The sequence below is a fragment of the Rhinoraja longicauda genome, chromosome 19 (assembly GCF_053455715.1).
Source record: "Rhinoraja longicauda isolate Sanriku21f chromosome 19, sRhiLon1.1, whole genome shotgun sequence".
NCBI lineage: Eukaryota > Metazoa > Chordata > Chondrichthyes > Rajiformes > Arhynchobatidae > Rhinoraja > Rhinoraja longicauda.
Window position 1 is genome coordinate 16292484 of NC_135971.1, and position 19334 is coordinate 16311817.

Sequence of the window (19334 nt, forward strand, 5' to 3'; positions counted from 1 at the left end):
CCGGGTTCGATCCTGACCACGGGTGCTGTCTGTACGGAGTTTGTACGTTCTCTCCGTGACCCACGTGGGTTTTCTCCGGGTGCTCTGGTTTCCTCCCACACTCCAAAGATGTGCAGGTTTGTAGGTTAATTGCCTTTGGTTAAAAAAAATGTAAATTGTCCCTACTATGTGTGTAGGATAGTGCTAATGTGCGTGGATCGCTGGTCAACGCGGACTCGGTGGGTCGAAGGGCCTGTTTCCACGCTGTATCTCTGAACTCAACAGACCCCAGTCCACTTTGTACGTTTTATTGATGAGCTACCATTTAGGTTTTATATATTTTGTGGCACCTGATTCAAAAGCAGTCCAGGGAAGAATATTTATTCAGATTTTTTACTATGCATTCACGCGAATCCTGTTCCAAATAGAATAATAGTGCAGGGATAAAAACTGCGGACACTGGTTTAAATCGAAGGTGGACACAAAACGCTGGAGTAACTCAGCGGGTCAGGCAGCATCTCAGGAGAGAAGGAATGGGTGACGTTTCGGGTTGAGACCCTTCTTCAGCTCCTGACATCAGTCTGAGGAAGGGTCTCGACCCGAAACATCGCCCATTCTCTCCCGAGATACTGCCTGACCCGCTGAGTTACTCCAGCGTTTTGTGTCTACCTTCCAAATAGAATAATCCTCGGTCGTGGAAAATAAAGGCTCACTGTGCAAATGCAGATCTGATTTCGGACACAGCAGACTGGAGGTGGGACTTATGGCACTCCGCCGGTAGCCATAACGGACATCATCACTAGTCGCATCTCACACCTTGTGTGCTCAGTATGGAGACGGGGACATCTACTTCATGGACTGTCCTCCCCCCTCCTATCTCACACAACCCTGCCTCCTAGCAGGAACTCAAGGCAGCCACTGTCCATAATACTTGCAATGTGTTTTGGATGCATCTACACTGCCAGGCAGTTTGGACAGTATAGTCCACATCTGCATTATGGGCCAGTTTGGACAGTATAGAGTTCCACATCTGCACGATGGGTCAGTTTGGACAGTATAGATGACCACATCTGCACAGTGGGCCCAGTTTGGACAGTATAGATGACCACATCTGCACAGTGGGCCCAGTTTGGACAGTATAGAGTTCCACATCTGCACTATAGGCCAGTTTGGACAGTATAGAGTTCCACATCTGCGCAATAAACCAGTTTAGACGTCCATATCTGCACAATAGACCAGTTTGGACAGTATAGACGTCCACATCTGCACTGCCAGGCAGTTTGCACAGTATAGAGGTCCACATCTGCATTATGGGCCAGTTTGGACAGTATAGGTGTCCACATCTGCACAATAGACCAGTTTGGACAGTATAGAGTTCCACATCTGCACAATAGACCAGTTTGGACAGTATAGAGTTCCACATCTGCACTATAGACCAGTTTGGACAGTATAGAGTTCCACATCTGCACTATAGGCCAGTTTGGACAGTATAGAGTTCCACATCTGCACTATAGGCCAGTTTGGACAGTATAGAGGTCCACATCTGCATTATGGGCCACTTTGGACAGTATAGATGTCCACATCTGCACAATAGACCAGTTTGGACTGTATAGAGTTCCACATCTGCATTATGGGCCACTTTGGACAGTATAGATGTCCACATCTGCACAGTATAGATGTCCACATCTGCACAATAGACCAGTTTAGACATTTATATCTGCACAATAGACCAGTTTGCACTGTATAGATGTCCACATCTGCACAATGGGCCAGATTGGACAGTGTAGATGTCCACATCTGCACAATGGGCCAGATTGGACAGTGTAGATGTTCACATCTGCACTATAGACCAGTTTGGACCGTATAGAGATCCACATCTGCACATTGGGCCAGTTTAGATGTCCACATCTGCACTATAGGCCAGTTTGCACTGTATAGATGTCCACATCTGCACAATGGGCCAGTTTGGACAGTAGAGTTCACATCTGCACTATAGGCCAGTTTTGGAAATGCAGATGTCCATATCTACACTGCAGATGTCCAAATCTGCACTGCTGGCCAGTTTGGATAGTTTAGAGGTGCAGGACAGGCGAAACGTGCAGGAAGGAACCGCAGATGCTGGTCTCCACCGAAGATAGACCCGAAATGCTGGAGCAACTCAGTGGGACAGGCAGCATCTCTGGAGAGAAGGAATGGGTGACTCTGTCTGAAGAAGGGTCTCGGCCCGAAAAGTCACCCATTCCTTCTATCCAGAGATGCTGTGGTACTCCAGGATTTTGCATCTGTCTACACTAAAAGCCAGTTTGGTCAGTTTAGATGTCCATGTCTACACTACAGGCCAGTTTGGACAGTGTAGATGTCCACATCTACACTATAGACCAGTTTGGTCAGTGTAGATGTGGAGTTTTTTCTCACATGGGCAAACCTGTAATCCTCACACGCCACTGAAGTCGGTCGTCTTGTGAATGTGCTGACCACGAGCACGTATATTAATTGCTTGCAGAGTTTCCATCGTGAAGTGATCTCCCATTTCCCAACAGATATCGTGACCGTCATGGTAACGGCTTCCCGGCAGCCACGAGCCCGCGGCCAAACTCATCCCACTCTCGGCCGGTTTAACGGGAAACCGCAAGGGCTCGGCCAAAGCAGCCAATTGGTCGGTCGGGGTGTCGGCCGCGGGAGGGCCCACGGGTGACCCGAGGAGGATTCACGGCTGCCCCACGCGCCCCCTGACAGCGCGGCCCGCACCCGGAGGCCAATTCTCTGAATGCATTCAAGAGAGAGCTGGATAGAGCTCTTAAGGATAGCGGAGTCAGGGGGTATGGGGAGAAGGCAGGAACGGGGTACCGATTGAGAAATGTTCAGCCATGATCACATTGAATGGCGGTGCTGGCTCGAAGGGCCGAATGGCCTCCTCCTGCACCTATTGTCTATTGTTTACCATCACCTCCGACCCCCACGGGTCCAAACAAGGGTCCCGACCCGAAACGTCACCTGTATACGCTGAAATTTAGACGGACGAGAGGGGATCTTATTGAAACATATAAGATTATTAAGCAATTGGACACGCTAGAGGCAGGAAACATGTTCCCAATGTTGGGGGAGTCCAGAACCAGGGGCCACAGTTTAAGAATAAGGGGTCGGCCATTTAGAACGGAGATGAGGGAAAACGTTTTCACTCAGAGAGTTGTGAATCTGTGGAATTGTCTGCCTCAGAAGGCAGTGGGGGCCAATTCTCTGAATGCATTCAAGAGAGAGATAGACAGAGCTCTTAAGGATAGCGGAGTCAGGGGGTATGGGGAGAAGGCAGGAACGGGGTACTGATTGTGGACGACCCAGCCATGATCACGGTGAATGGCGGTGCTGGCTCGAAGGGCCGAATGGCATCCTCCTGCACCTACTGTCTAAAGTCTTGGCTGGGGTCAGATCGCTCAGTCAGGGGGAGCTTGGACTGAAAATGGCCCAGGACTCTTAAGAGAGACTGCAATCACGGAGCCTACTTGCGAAAAACGTCAATGGGTCCCCGACGTTTGAAACAACCCGAAACGGCTCACGCTGCAGGGGAAACGCATCCGTGCCCGAAAGAAGGATTTGGAACCAATTTCGAAGGAAGAAACTGCAGACGATCTACAGGTTTAAGCCGAAGATGGGAACAAAAAGCTGGAGTGAACTCAGCGGGTCGGGCGGCATCTCTGGAGAGAAGGAACGAACAGGTGACGTTTCGGGTCGAGACCCTTCCTCAGACTGAGAGTCGGGGTCAAACTGAGAGTCTCGGTCTGAAGACCCGAAAACGTTACCTACCCCCTCCCCTCTCTCCAGAGAGATGCCCGCCCGACCCGCTGATTTACTGAAGGACTTTGAACGCATTTCAATCCATCTGCCCTCTGTTCAATGGCTGAGTGGGTACTTTGGTGCCCAGCACTTTAATTTACATTCCCAAACCATCTATCACTCCACTCCAAGTGAACATTTATAGAGTCGGGAAGCTGATAACCTCCCCGCGCCAGTTTGGCGTTGGAAGTGGCGATTCGGACGTCAGCAGTTTGTCCAGGGTGTGTTTCTGCATCGTAGCGTCCGTGTTGTTGATGGTGGTCGTGGCTGGTTGTTGGGGGTCTCCGATCTCCGGCCGCCCGCCCGCCCACCGTCTCACTCCTTCGGCTGCCGGCGGTTGATGGTCTCTCCCAGGGACTCCAGCACCTCGCGCTTGTAGTCGTCGAAGTTGCCGTCGATCTGGTTGATGGACTGCTCCTCCACCACCCACAGCTGGCAGTTGGTCTCCGTGATCAGCCTGGCGTCGTGGCTCACGATGATGACCGCTGGACACGGGGGGGGGGGGGGGGGGAAGGGGGGAAAAAAGGCTTTTAGATGTTGCAGGCCTCTAGTCAACCCTCCCGCTCTCCCACCCCACCCCCCACGGGTCCGAAGAAGCCCCCTCCCCCGCCCGAAACGTCACCCCTACACGCGGGGATTTAGAAGGACGAGAGGGGATCTTATCGAAACGTAGAAGATTATTAAGGGGTTGGACACGTTAGAGGCAGGAAACATGTTCCCAATGTTGGGGGAGTTGGGCCGAAGGGCCTGTTTGCACACCGTATCAGGCTAGATGGAGGAAAAATGTTCCCGATGTTGGGGGGAGTCCAGGACCAGGGGCCACACACAGTTTAAGAATAAGGGGTAGGCCATTTAGAACGGAGATGAGGAAAAACATTTCCACTCAAGAGAGTTGTGAATCTGTGGAATTCTCTGCCTCAGAAGGCAGTGGAGGCCAATTCTCTGGATGCATTCAAGAGAGAGCTAGATAGAGCTCTTAAGGATAGCGGAGTCAGGGGGTATGGGGAGAGGGCAGGAACGGGGTACTGATTGTGAATGATCAGCCATGATCATAGAATGTGATCGAAGGGCCGAATGGCCTCCTCCTGCACCTATTGTCGATTGTCTATTGTTGAGGCTGGGACTAACCCAACGTTTAAGAAGGAGTTGGACAGGTACATGGATAGGACAGATTTGGAGGGATAGGGGTGAAAGGTGGGTAGGTGGGACGAGTGTAGCTGGGACATGTGGGCAAGTTGGGCCGAAGGGCCTGTTTGCACACCGTATCAGGCTAGATGGAGGAAAAATGTTCCCGATGTTGGGGGGAGTCCAGAACCAGGGGCCACACAGTTTAAGAATAAGGGGTCGGCCATTTAGGACTGAGATGAGGAAAAACTTTTTCACCCAGAGAGTTGTGAATCTGTGGAATTCTCTGCCACGGAACGCAGTGGAGGCCGATTCACTGGATGTATTCAAGAAAGAGTAAGATTTAGCTCTTAGAGCAAAAGGAATCAAGGGAGATGGGGAGAAAGCAGGAACAGGGTAGTGATTTTGGATGATCAGCCGTGATCACGGTGAATGGCGGTGCTGCCTCGAATGGCCTCCTCCTGTACCTATTTTCGGTGACAATACACCGATCAGCCAAAACATTATGACCACTGACCGGCGAAGTGAATAACATTGATTATCTTGTTACAATGGCACCTGTCAAGGGGTGGGATATATTAGGCAGCAAGTGAACGGTCAGTTCTTGAAGTTGACGTGTTGGATGCAGGAGAAATGGGCAGGAGTAAAGACCTGAGCGACTTTGACAAGGGCCAAATTGTTGTGGCCAGACGACTGGGTCAGAGCATCTGTGAAGCGGCAAGGCTTGTGGGGTGCTCCCGGTCAGCAGTGGTGAGTACCGACCGACAGTGGTCCGAGGAGGGACAACCCACAAACCGGCGACAGGCAGGGTGTTGGGCGCCCAAGGCTCATCGATGCACGAGGGCAACGAAGGCTATCCCGTCTGGTCCGAACCGACAGAAGGTCGACTGTGGCACAAGTCACGGGAAATTGAAATGGTGGTCACGGGAGGAATGTGTCACAATACACAGTGCATCGCACCCTGCTGCGTATGGGGCTGCACACGGAGGACCAGCAGCATGTTGGGCAGGATGTTTTGGCTGATCGGTGTAAACTGTACCGAACCGTAGGCCACAGGGGGAAGGAAGGCAAAGGCGGCAGAACCAACGGGTTAGCTGATGGAAGAGAGTCGAGGTCTAACAAGCTTGCGTCTAAAGATGGAGGCCCTCCATGGAACGCGTGCACACCTCCCCCATGCTGCCAGAAGCACTCACCTCCTTTGTACAGGTTGATCGCATCAGCCAGGGCGTCGATGGACTCGATGTCCAAATTGTTCGTGGGTTCATCCTGCAATCAAAACAAGCATCCCTTCAAAATGGAGGCTGGATAGTCGGAGAAAAATCGTGGGAAACCCAGACTAGTTTGTAGCAGATATCTCCAGCTCTCAACCTCCACACCTCAATAGACAATAGGTGCTGGAGGAGGCCATTCGGCCCTTCGAGCCAGCACCGCCATTCAATGGGAATCATGGCTGATCATTCTTAATCAGTGCCCCTTTCCTGCCGTCTCCCCATACCCCCTAACTCCGCTATCCTTAAGAGCTCTATCTAGCTCTCTGTTGAATGCATTCAGAGAATTGGACTCCACTGCCTTCTGAGGCAGAGAATTCCACAGATTCACAACTCTCTGACTGAAAAAGTTTTCCCCTCAAGGACGTCCTTGCTATTGAGGCAGTAGGTTGACCAGGTTAATCCCCGGGATGGCGGGACCGACATCGCGTCGGTGCCTGATTAGGTAAAGGGGAACTGCAACGAGACCTGGGTACACCAGTCACTAAAAGGAAGCATGCAGGTACAGCAGGCAGTGAAGAAAGCTAATGGCATGTTGGCCTTCATAACGAGAGGATTTGAGCATAGGAGTAAAGAGGTCCTTCTGCAGTTGTACAGGGCCCTAGTGAGACTGCACCTGGAGTATTGTGTGCAGTTTTGGTCTCCTAATTTGAGGAAGGACATCCTTGCTATTGAGGCAGTGCAGCGTAGGTTCACCAGGTTAATCCCCGGAATGGCGGGACTGTCATATGAGGAAAGATTCCAAAGACTGGGGCTTGTATCCACTGGAGTTAAGAAGGATGAGAGGGGATCTTATGGAGACGTATAAAATTATGAAAGTACTGGACAAGCTAGACACAGGAAAAATGTTCCCAGTGTTGGGGGTCCAGAACCAGGGGCCACACAGTCTAAGAATAAAGGGGTGGCCATTTAAAACTGAGGTGAGAAAAAACTTTCACCCAGAGAGTTGTGAATTTGTGGAATTCTCTGCCACAGAGGGCAGTGGAGGCCGATTCACTGGATGGATTTAAAAGAGAGTTAGATAGAGCTCTCGGGGCTAGTGGAATCAAGGGGTATGGGGTGAAGGCAGGCACGGGTTACTGATTGTGGATGATCAGCCATGATCACAATGAATGGCGGTGCGTACAGGCTCGAAGGGCCAAATGGCCTCCACCTGCACCTATTTTCTATGTCTAGGGTGATATGGTGGTGCGGCGGTAGAGTTGCTGCCTCACAGCGCCAGGGACCCGGGTTCCATCCCGACTACGGGCGCCGTCTGTACGGAGTTTGTACGTTCTCCCCGTGACCTGCGTGGGTTTTCTCCGAGATCTTCGGTTTCCTCCCACACTCCAAAGGCACCATGCTGCCCACAAGAAACCGAAGATCTTGGAGTGCAGGAGAATGAGGGGTGATGTTACAGATAAGATCATGAGAGGAACAGATCTTGCCCAGAGTTGGGGAATCGAGGACCAGAGGACATGGGTTCAAGTCGAAGGGGAAAAGATTTAATAGGAATCTGAGGGGTAACTTTTTCACACAGAGGGTGGTGGGTGGGTGGAACAAGCTGCCAGAGGAGATAGTTGAGGCTGGGACTATCCCAACATTTAAGAAACAGTTAGACAGGTACATGGATAGGACAGGTTTGGAGGGATATGGACCAAATGTTGGCAGATGGGACTAGTATAGCTGGGACATGTTGGCCGGTGTGGGCATGTTTCCACACCGGATCACTCAATGACTCCACCTCAGAGAAAACCCATTTGGTCACGGGGAGAACGTACAAACTCGATACACAGACGGCACCCGTAGTCGGGATGGAACCCGGGTCTCTGGCGCTGCGAGGCAGCAACTCTACCGCTGCGCCACCGTGCCTTATTGCCTTGGCCCATCTTTGCGGTGCGCTTTAAGGTTTTCTTTAGCATTACTCACCAGAATGAGGAGGTCAGGTTGCCGACATGCCAGCTCTGCAAACACCACTCTTGCTTTCTGACCACCTGTGGGAGAGAGAAACGTGGAGTGAGCAACTCGAACAGGCGCACAGACACAGAGACGCACACACACAGAGACGCACACACACAGAGACGCACACACACACTGACCCACACACACAGACGCACAGACGCACAGATACAGAGGCACACGCACGCACACAGAGACGCGCACACACACAGGCACACACAGACGCACACACACACAGACGCACACACACACTGACCCACACACAGACGCACACAGACGCACACACACAGACGCGCACACACAGGCACACACACACAGAGACGCACACACAGAGACGCACACACACACACACACACAGACGCACAGAGAGACAGAGGCACAGACACAGACAGGCACACGCACAGAGACGCACACACAGAAACCTGCACACACACACACACACGTGCGCACACACACACACACACAGACAGACGCCCGCACACAGACGCACACACACAGGCACACAAACACACACACACAGACTTTCTGACCACCTGTGGGAGAGAAAAACGTGGAGTGAGCAATTCGAACAGGCGCACACACACAGAGACGCACACACACACTGACCCACACACACACAGACGCACACACACACTAACCCCCACACACACAGAGACGCACACACACACTGACCCACACACAGACGCACACAGAGACGCACACACAGACGCACACACACACAGAGACGCACACACACACTGACCCACACACACTGACCCACACACACTGACCCACACACACAGACGCACATACACACAGACGCACATACACACAGACGCACATACACACAGACGCACACACACACAGACGCACACACACACAGACGCACAGACACACAGATGCACAGATAGAGGCACACGCACGCACACACAGAGACACACACACACTGACCCACACACACTGACCCACACACACACAGAGGCACAGACACACAGATGCACAGATACAGAGGCACACGCACGCACACAGAGACGCACACACACACGCGCACACACACACAGACACACACACATACAGAGACGCACACACATACAGAGACGCACACACACAGAGGCACGCACACACAGAGGCACGCACACACAGACGCACACACACAGAGGCACACACACACAGGCACACAGACAGACACAGATAGGCACACATACACAGAGACGCACACACACGCGCACACACAGACGCGCGCACACAGACGCGCGCACACGCACACACAGACACGCACACACACACACACACTGACCAGGCTGTTTCCTCCCACACTCCAAAGACGTGCAGGTTTGTAGCTAAATTGGTTTGGTATATGTAAAAATTGTCCCGAGTGGGTGTAGGATAGCGTCAGCGTGCGGGGATCGCTGGGCGGCGCGGACCCGGTCTGAAGGGGCCTGTTTCCGCGCTGTATCTTTGAACTAAAATACCGCTGGGGTGTAAGCTGCCCGAGCGAAGTACGAGGTGTTTTTGCGCTGGGCCTCACTCTGACAGTGGAAGAGGCCCAATAGACAACTGACAACAGGTGCAGGAGGAGGCCATTCAGCCCTTCGAGCCTGTACGCACCGCCATTCAATGTGACCATGGCTGATCATTCTCAATCATTCTCAATCAGTACCACGTTCCTGCCTTCTCCCCATACCCCTGACTCCGCTATCCGTTAAGAGCTCTATCCAACTCTCTCTTGAATGCATCCAGAGAATTGACCTCCACTGCCTTCTGAGGCAGAGAATTCCACAGATTCACAACTCTCTGACTGAAAAGGTTTTTCCTCATCTCCGTTCAAAATGGCCTACCCCTTATTCTTAAACTGTGTGTGGCCCCTGGTTCTGGACTCCCCCAACATTGGGAACATGTTTCCTGCCTCTAACGTGCCCAACCCCTTAATAATCTTATACGTTTCGATAAGATCCCCTCTCATCCTTCTAAATTCCAGTGTACACAAGCCCAGTCGCTCCAGTCTTTCAACATATGACAGTCCCGCCATTCCGGGAATTAACCTAGTAAATGGATTTATTCACAAAATGCTGGAGTAACTCAGCAGGTCAGGCAGCATCTCGGGAGAGAAGGAATGGGTGACGTTTCGGGTCGAGACCCTTCTTCAGACCTAGAATACCTACGCTGCACGCCCTCAATAGCAAGAATATCCTTCCTCAAATTTGGAGACCAAAACTGCGCACAGTGCTCCAGGTGCGGGACAGAAAGGTCAGTGTTGGAGTGGGAGGGGGAGCTAAATTGAGATGGTCACCCCCCCCCCCCCCATTTTCCCCGCTGGGGGTGTAAGCTGCCCGAGCGAAGTACGAGGTGTTTTTGCCTCGGGCCTCACTCTGACAGTGGAAGAGGCCCAGGATAGAAAGGTCAGCGTGGGAGTGGGAGTTAAATTGAGACGTACCGGACAGCTTGGTGATCTGGATGGTGTGTGCGTGGCTCTCCAGGCCGAAGCGCCCGAGGCATTTCCTGCCGTCCTGGTAAGGCAGGTTGAAGTTGCGCATGAGGTACTCGGTGGCCGTCTCCTCCATGTTCAGCTGGTCAGCGTACTGCTGGTTGAAGTATCCGACTTTCTGCGCGCACAGAAAAAAACACAGCGGGTTACACAGAAACGCACAAAACTGGTGCAGGAGTGGGCCAACCGGCAATTCGAGCCAGCACCGCCACTCAATATAATCAGTTTAGCTTAGTTTAGAGATACAGGCCCCTTCGGCCCACCGGGTCCGCGCCGACCAGCGATCCCCGCACACTAACGCCATCCTACACCCACTAGGGGCAATTTGTCCCCCCACATTTACCAAGCCAATTAACCGGCAAACCTGTAGGTCTCACAAAACGCTGGTGTAAGAAAATAACTGCTGATGCTGGTACAAATCGAAGGTATTTATTTCACAAAATGCTGGAGTAACTCAGTAGGTCAGGCAGCATCTCAGGTGCAAAAGGGAAGACACAGAGTGCAGAATTTTAGTTTAGTCGCCATACACTTTGCTAGCTGTATTCCATTTTCCACTTTACCCATTTTCCCAACCAGTCCAAGTTAATCTGCAAATTCTTTGCTTCCTCAACACTACCTGCCCCTCCACCTATCTTCCTATCATCTGTAAACCTGGTCACAAAGCCATCAATTCTATCATCCAGGTATTTATTTCACAAAATGCTGGAGTAACTCAGCAGGTCAGGCAGCATCTCAGGAGAGAAGGAATGGGTGACGTTTCGGGTCGAGACCCTTCTTCAGACTGATGTCAGGGGGGCGGGACAAAGGATGGATATAGGTGGAGACAGGAAGATAGAGGGAGATCTGGGAAGGGGGAGGGAAAGAGAGGGACAGAGGAACCATCTAAAGTTGGAGAAGTCAATGTTCATACCACTGGGCTGCAAGCTGCCCAAGCGAAATATGAGGTGCTGTTCCTCCAATTTCCGGTGGGCCTCACTATGGCACATGGCAGAAAGGTCAGACTGGGAGTGTGAGGGGGAGTTGAGGTGCTCAGCCACCGGGAGATCAGGTTGGTTTAGGCGCACTGAGCGAAGGTGTTGAGCGAAACGATCGTTTGGTCTCGCCGATGTGGAGAAGTTGCCATCTAGAGCAGCGGATACAATAGATGAGGTTGGAAGGGGTGCAGGTGAACCTCTGTCTCACCTGGAAAGATTGTTTGGGTCCTTGGATGGAGTTGAGGGGGGAGGTAAAGGGACAGGTGTTGCATCTCGTGCGGTTGCAGGGGAAAGTTGTATCTCAGGAGAGAAGGAATGGGTGACGTTTCGGGTCGAGACCCTTCTTCAGAAGGGCTACTGGGATGCGAACAGTGGGATGATGAGGGAGGGAGAGAGGGGGAGAGAGGGAATGCAGGGCTTACTTGAAATCAAAGACAACAACCTACTGTTAAGTAATGACGAGGAGGACATTTTACTCCCAGCTGTTATCAGGCTACTGAATCATCCTACCACAACCAGAGAGCAATGCTGAACTACTATCTACCTCATTGGAGACCCTCGGACTATCAAAAACATAGACTATAGGTGCAGGAGGAGGCCATTCGGCCGTTCGAGCCAGCACCGCCATTCATTGTGATCATGGCTGATCATGCACAATCAGTAACCTGTGCCTGCCTTCTCCCCATATCCCTTGATTCCGCTAGCCCCTAGAGCTTTATCCAACTCTCTTTTAAATTCATCCAGTGAATCGGCCTCCACTGCCTTCGGTGGCCGAGAATTCCACAAATTCACAACTCTCTGGGTGAAAAAGGTTTTTCTCACCTCAGTTTTAAATGGCCTCCCCTTTATTCTTAGACTGTGTGGCCCCTGGTTCTGGACTACCCCAACACTGGGAACATTTTTCCTGCATCTAGCTTGTCCAGTCCTTTTATAATTTTATACGTCTCTATAAGATCCCCTCTCATTCTTCTAAATTTCAGTGAATACAAGCCTAGTCTTTCCAATCTTTCATTTTATGTCAGTCCCGCCATCCTGGGGATTAATCTCGTGAACCTACGCTGCACTGCCTCAATAGCAAGGATGTCCTTCTTCAAAGTAGGAGACCAAAACTGCAGACAACACTCCAGATGTGGTCTCACTAGGGCCCTGTACAACTGCAGAAGGACCTCTTTACTCCTATACTGAAATCATCATCATTGGTCCAAAAATGCTCACCAAATCCACCCAAAACTTCATCCTCAACATTGATGGTCTCCCAGTATCCACCTCACCTCACATCCGGAATCTTGGAATCATCCTTGATCAAACCCTCTCCTTCGACAAACACATCAAACACATCACAAAGACAGCCTTCTTCCACCTCAAAAACATTGCCCGTCTCCGTCCATCCCTCTCCTCCACAGCTGCAGAAACCCTCATCCACGCCTTCATCACCTCCCGTCTGGACTACTGCAACAGCCTCCTCTATGGCGCACCCTCAAAAATCATCAATAAACTTCAATACATTCAAAACTCCGCTGCCCGTCTACTCACACACACCTCGATCCGTGACCATATCACCCCCGTCCTTTATAAACTCCACTGGCTCCCCATCCCCCAGAGAATCCAGTACAAAATCCTCCTCATAACCTACAAAGCCCTCCATAACCTGGCCCCATCCTACCTGACCGACCTCCTCCACAGGCACACTCCCACCTGCACCCTCCGCTCTGCTGCTGCCAATCTCCTATCCCCCCACATCCGGACTAAACTCAGATCCTGGGGGGACAGGGCTTTCTCCATCGCTGCTCCCACCCTATGGAACTCACTACCCCAAACCGTTAGAGACTCCTCCACACTCACCACATTCAAAACATCGCTGAAGTCTCACCTGTTCAGTACTGCCTTCAACCACTGAAGGTCACCTCACCTTCTGTCTCCTTTCTCTGTTCATTTATTTATTTACTTATTTATCTATTTATTCATTTCCCTATGTTCTCAAAATCTCTGTAAAGCGTCTTTGAGTATATGAAAAGCGCTATATAAATAAAATGTATTATTATTATTATTATTATACTCAAATCCTCTCGTTACGAAGGCCAACTTTGCTGGCTTTACCTTGCGTTAAACGTTATCCCCTTATCATGTATCTATTTGCACACGGTAAACGGCTCGATTGTAATCATGTATTGTCTTTCCGCTGACAGGATAGCACGCAACAAAGGCTTTTCCCTGTACCTCGGTACACGTGACAATAAACTAAACTAAACTAAAACACAAAGTAGGTGCTGCAACATTTGGATAAGCTCTGAACCAAGAAAACCAAATGCAATGCCAAAGTTAGAGAGTTATGCAACATAGAAACAGGCACTTCAGTCCAACTTGTCCACACCGGCCAACATGCCCCACTAGTCCCACCTGCCCGTAATTTGGCCCATATCCCTCCAAGCCTGACCTATTCAGGTACCCCTCCAACTGTTTCTTAAACTACCAGCAGCGTCTTATCCCGGTCACTCCCTCTTCCCGCCTCTCCCATCGGACAAGAGGTATAGAAGTGTGAAAACGCACAACTCCAGATTCAGGGACAGGTTCTTTCCCAGTAGTTTTCAGGCAACTGAACCGTCCTCTCACCAACAAGAGACAATAGGTGCAGGAGGAGGCCATTCGGCCCTTCGAGCCTGTACGCACCACCATTCAATGTGACCATGGCTGATCATTCTCAATCAGTACCCCGTTCCTGCCTTCTCCCCATACCCCCTGAATCCGCTATCCTTAAGAGCTCTATCCAGCTCTCTCTTGAATGCATTCAGAGAATTAGCCTCCACTGCCTTCTGAGGCAGAGAATTCCACAGATTCACCACTCTCTGACTGAAAAAGTTTTTCCTCATCTCCGTTTTAAATGGCCTCCCCTTTATTCTTAGACTGTGGCCCCTGGTTCTGGACTCCCCCAACATTGGGAACATGTTTCCTGCCTCTAACGTGTACAACCCCTTAATAATCTTATATGTTTCGATAAGATCCTCTCATCCTTCTAAATTCCAGTGTGTACAAGCCTAGTCGCTCCAGTCTTTCAACATACGACAGTCCCACCATTCCGGGAATTAACCTAGTAAACCTACACTGCACGCCCTCAACAGCAAGAGATAGCAGAGTCAGGGGGTATGGGGAGAAGGCAGGAACGGGGTACTGATTGAGAATGATCAGCCATGATCACATTGAATGGCGGTGATGGCTCGAAGGGCCGAATGGCCTCCTCCTGCACCTATTGTCTATTGTCTAAGAATATCCTTCCTCAAATGTGGAGACCGAAACTGCACACAGCACTCCAGGTGCGGTCTCACTAGGGCCCTGTACAACTGCAGAAGGACCTCTTTGCTCCTATACTCAACTCCTCTTGTTATGAAGGCCAACATTCCATTGGCTAGCAGTCCCAAGCTACTATCTACCTCACTGGAGACCCTCGGACTATCTTTAATCGCACTTTATCTTGCACTAAACGTTATTCCCGTTATCACGTATCTGTACACTGTGGACGGCTCGATTGTAATCGAGTACAGTCTTTCCGCTGACTGGTTGGCGCGCAACAGAAAAGCTTTTCACTGTGACTCGGTACACGTGACAATAAACTAATCTAATCACCACAGCGCTCCAGAAATTTGTTCCAACACTTACCAGTCTGTGATTTTTTCTTTGTTCACCGATGGTCTGAAACCAGAAAAGGGAAATTAGATTCCACAATCAGAGATTCAAAGAGAGATAGTTTTAATGGCAGGGAAATAGGCCCTTCAACACAGAGCCCACGTGCCCACTTACACCAATCCCATTTTAGCTTAGAGATTTTTAATTAATTTTTTTAGATTTAGAGATACAGCGCGGAAACATGCCCTTCGGCCCACCGGGTCCGCGCCGCCCAGCGATCCTCGCATACTAACACTATCCTACACACACTAGGGACAATTTTTTTAAACATTTACCAAGCCAATTAACCTACATACCTGCACGTCTTTGGAGTGTGGGAGGAAACCGAAGATCTCGGAGAAAACCCACGCAGGTCACGGGGAGAACGTACAAACTCCGTACAGACGGCGCCCGTAGTCAGGATCGAACCCGAGTCTCCGGCGCTGCATTCGCTCTAAGGCAGCAACTCTACCGCTGCGCCACGCTGCTGCCTATGGTGGATACAGCGTGGAAACAGGCCCTTCGGCCCACCGAGTCCGTGCCGACCAGCGATCCCCAATTGGTGTGTAGGATTGTGTATGGACAATTTTACAATAGCCAATTAACCTACAAACCTGTAGGAAAAAAACTGCAGATGCTGGGCTAAATTGAAGGTAGACACAAAATGCTGGAGTAACTCAGCGGGACAGGCAGCATCTCGGGAGAGAAGGAATGGGTGATGTTTCGGGTCGAGACCCATCAGTCTGAAGAAGGGTCTCCCATTCCTTCACTCCCGAGATGCTGCCTGACCCGCTGAGTTACTCCAGCATTTTGTGTCTGCCTTCAACCGACAAACCTGTATGCCTTTGGAATGCGGGAAGAATCCGGAGCATCGCTTAAAACCCCGGGGTTTTCTCCGGGTGCACCGGTTTCCACCCACACTCCAAAAACATACAGGTCTGTTGGTTAATTGGCTCGGCGTAATTGTAAAGTGTCCCTAGTGTGTGTAGGATAGTGTCAGTGTGCGGGGATCGCTGGACGGCGCGGACTCGGTGGGCCGAAGGGCCTCTTTCCGCGCCGTGCCTCTGAAGGGGCTTGACTAGTGTAGCTGGGACATTGTTGGGCAGCGGTAGAGTTGCCGCCCCGGGTTCCATCCCGACTACGGGCGCCGTCTGTACGGAGTCTGCACGTTCTCCCCGTGACCCGCGTGGGGTTTTCACCGAGATCTTCGGTTTCCTCCCACACTCCAAAGACGTGCGGGTGTGCAGGTTAATTGGCTTGGCGTCGTTGTCGATTGTCCCTAGTGTGCGTGTGTGTGGGATAGCCTTAGTGTGCGGGGATCGCCGGACGGCGCGGGCCCGGTGGGCCTGTTTCCGCGCCGTATCTCTGAACTGAACCAAAGTAAAGTGAACTAAACAGGACTGCCCTCTTAAATAGTCACGTCAACGATTCACTTGGCCAAGGTGGGTGTAGTGGATAACGGAGCACTACTTACGGGGGTCAACTTTCCACTGAGCAGCAGCAACAGCGTACTCTTGCCAACGCCGTTTGGTCCAACGATGCAGACTGAGACGAGGACAAAACACAAGCAACAATTAGTGAGGGGGTTTTCACCGCAGAGGGACAAATCCCCCTCCCCTTTGATCAACAACTGTGATGTTAAGTAAGAACTAAACTTCAGAAGTACGGATGGAGGGTCTCGGCCTGAAACATTGACTGCCCATTTCTCTCCACAGATGCTGCCTGGCCTGCCCGGTTCCTCCAGCAGCTCGCACAATTTTAAACATGCTCTCAGTTGCCATTACCACCTCTCAACAGCAGTTAAATAAAAGACAAAATGGAGACTTACTTCTGGAATCCATGTCAATGCCGAAGTCCAAGTTCTTGAAAATTGGCTTGTGGTTTTCATACGCAAAATCAACACCTGGAATTCCAGACAGAAAGAACGTATCAGTTCAAGACTGATGCTCGATTATTAACGGTGTACACAGACCTAGAGTTGCCAAATGTCCCGTATTGGCCGGGACATCCCGTATTTTGGACTAAATCAGTTTGTCCCATCGGGACCGCCCTTGTCCCGTATTAGGGCCGGGGGGTGTTGTAGGCCCGGACACTGTAGGCCCGGACACTGTAGGCCCGGACGCTGTAGGCCCGGACGCTGTAGGCCCGGACGCTGTAGACCCGGGTGCCGCTGTTGTCCCGGACAGTAAAGGCCCGGAGGCCCGGGCGCCGCCTAATGGAGGTTGCATAGCAACCCGCCTCCCGGCCGCCATTGGTGGAGCGGGAGCACGTGGCCGCTGGCCGGGTGAGGTCACGCGGGGCGGTGACATCACCTTGTCCCTTATTTGGGAGTGAGGAAGTTGGCAACCCTAACACAGGTAGCGTTCTACATGGGTCGAGATACAGCGTGGAAACAGGCCCTTCGGCCCTTCGGACAACGTGGAACCAGTGTGAACGGGCGATCGATGGATGGCGTGGACTCGGTGGGCTGGCTGGCTATTCCCGGAAAGTTAATTCCCGGAATGGCGGGACCGTCATATGTTGAAAGACTGGAGCGACTAGGCTTGTATACACTGGAATTTAGAAGGATGAGAGGAGATCTTATCGAAACGTATAAGATTATTAAGGGGTTGGACACGTTAGAGGCAGGAAACATGTTCCCAATGTTGGGGGAGTCCAGAACAAGGGGCCACAGCTTAAGAATAAGGGGTCGGCCATTTAGAACTGAGATGAGGAAAAGCTTTTTCAGTCAGAGAGTTGTGAATCTGTGGAATTCTCTGCCTCAGAAGGCAGTGGAAGCCAATTCGCTGAATGCATTCAGGAGAGAGCTAGATAGAGCTCTTAAGGATAGCGGAGTCAGGGGGTATGGGGAGAAGGCAGGAACGGGGTACTGATTGTGGATGATCAGCCATGATCACATTCAATAGCGGTGCTGGCTCGAAGGGCAGAATGGCCTCCTCCTGCACCTATTGGATATGGACTCGTATACATCGGCAAGACCAAACGGTAGACTGGGCGATCGTTTCGCTGAACACCTTCGCTCAGTACCGACCTGATCTCCCAGTTGCTAAACATTTTAATTCGCCTTCCCATTCCCACACTGTCCTTTCCGTCCTGGGTCTCCTCCATTGTCAGAGTGAAGCTAAACACAAACAACAATCTTACAAATTCTACATTAAAAAATTAAAAAAATTAAAAAAATATATATTAAAAAAAAAAAAAAAAAAAAAATTTAAACAAAAAAAAAAACACAAATTGGAGGAACAGCATCTCATATTTCGCTTGGGCAGCTTAGAGCCCAGCGGTATGAACATTGACTTCTCTAACTTCAAGTAAACCCCCTGCATTCCCTCTCTCTCCATCCCTCATCCACACCAGCTTTTCGTTCTCACCTAGCACGAAATCCGGAGGCTGCAGCGCAGCGTTCGCACAGCTGAGAAGGTTGTTGGCTGCAACCTTCCCTCCCCATTGACGAACTGTACACTGCAAGGGCCAGGAAGCGAGCGGGCAAGATCATCTCTGACCACCTCTCACCCTGGCCACAAACTCTTCGAAGCACTTCCCTCCGGAAGGCGGCTCCGGACTGTCAAAGCAGCCACAGCCAGACATAAAAACAGCTTTTTTTCCACGGGTGATAGTTCTACTCAATAACCAAAGTCTGTCGTCTCTTGTGAATGTGTAGAACTCTCTGCCTCAGAAGGCAGTGGAGGCCAATTCTCTGGATGTCTGTCGTTTGCTCTGGTTTATTTTCACCCACATGTTTAGACCGTAATGTTGTATCCTTATTGTTTTGATGTATTTATGCTTTATGCTTAATTGTTAACTGTATGTTTGTGTTGTCATTTGACAGCGGAGCACAAAGGCACATTCCTTGTATATGCACATACTTGGCCAATAAACTTATTCATTCATTCATACATCCAACAATGGCCTGTTTCCTTTACAATCGCTACTTTTTTGCATTTCTTTCATTCATTGTTCTCTATCTCTCTATGTCAATAGACAATAGGTGCAGGAGGAGGCCATTCGGCCCTTCGAGCCTGTACGCACCACCATTCAATGCGATCATGGCTGATCATTCTCAATCAGTTCCCCGTTCCTGCCATCTCCCCATACCCC

The 19334-nt window shown here is 50.9% G+C and overlaps 1 protein-coding gene across 1 annotated transcript in view; it reads right to left on the bottom strand.

Annotated features, from left to right (window-relative positions):
• Positions 1–2189: 2189 nt before the first annotated feature.
• abcf1 (ATP-binding cassette, sub-family F (GCN20), member 1) overlaps positions 2190–19334 on the bottom strand; it is a 76430-nt gene continuing 59285 nt past the window's right edge. The window contains exons 22-28 of the mRNA XM_078416325.1: positions 17065–17139; positions 16711–16781; positions 15231–15263; positions 10555–10723; positions 8112–8176; positions 6129–6201; positions 2190–4295 (exon numbers count right to left, since the gene is read on the bottom strand). Of these exons, the coding sequence (XP_078272451.1) occupies positions 4126–4295; positions 6129–6201; positions 8112–8176; positions 10555–10723; positions 15231–15263; positions 16711–16781; positions 17065–17139 (656 nt within the window). The 3' untranslated portion in view covers positions 2190–4125. The remainder of the gene's footprint in view (positions 4296–6128; positions 6202–8111; positions 8177–10554; positions 10724–15230; positions 15264–16710; positions 16782–17064; positions 17140–19334) is intronic.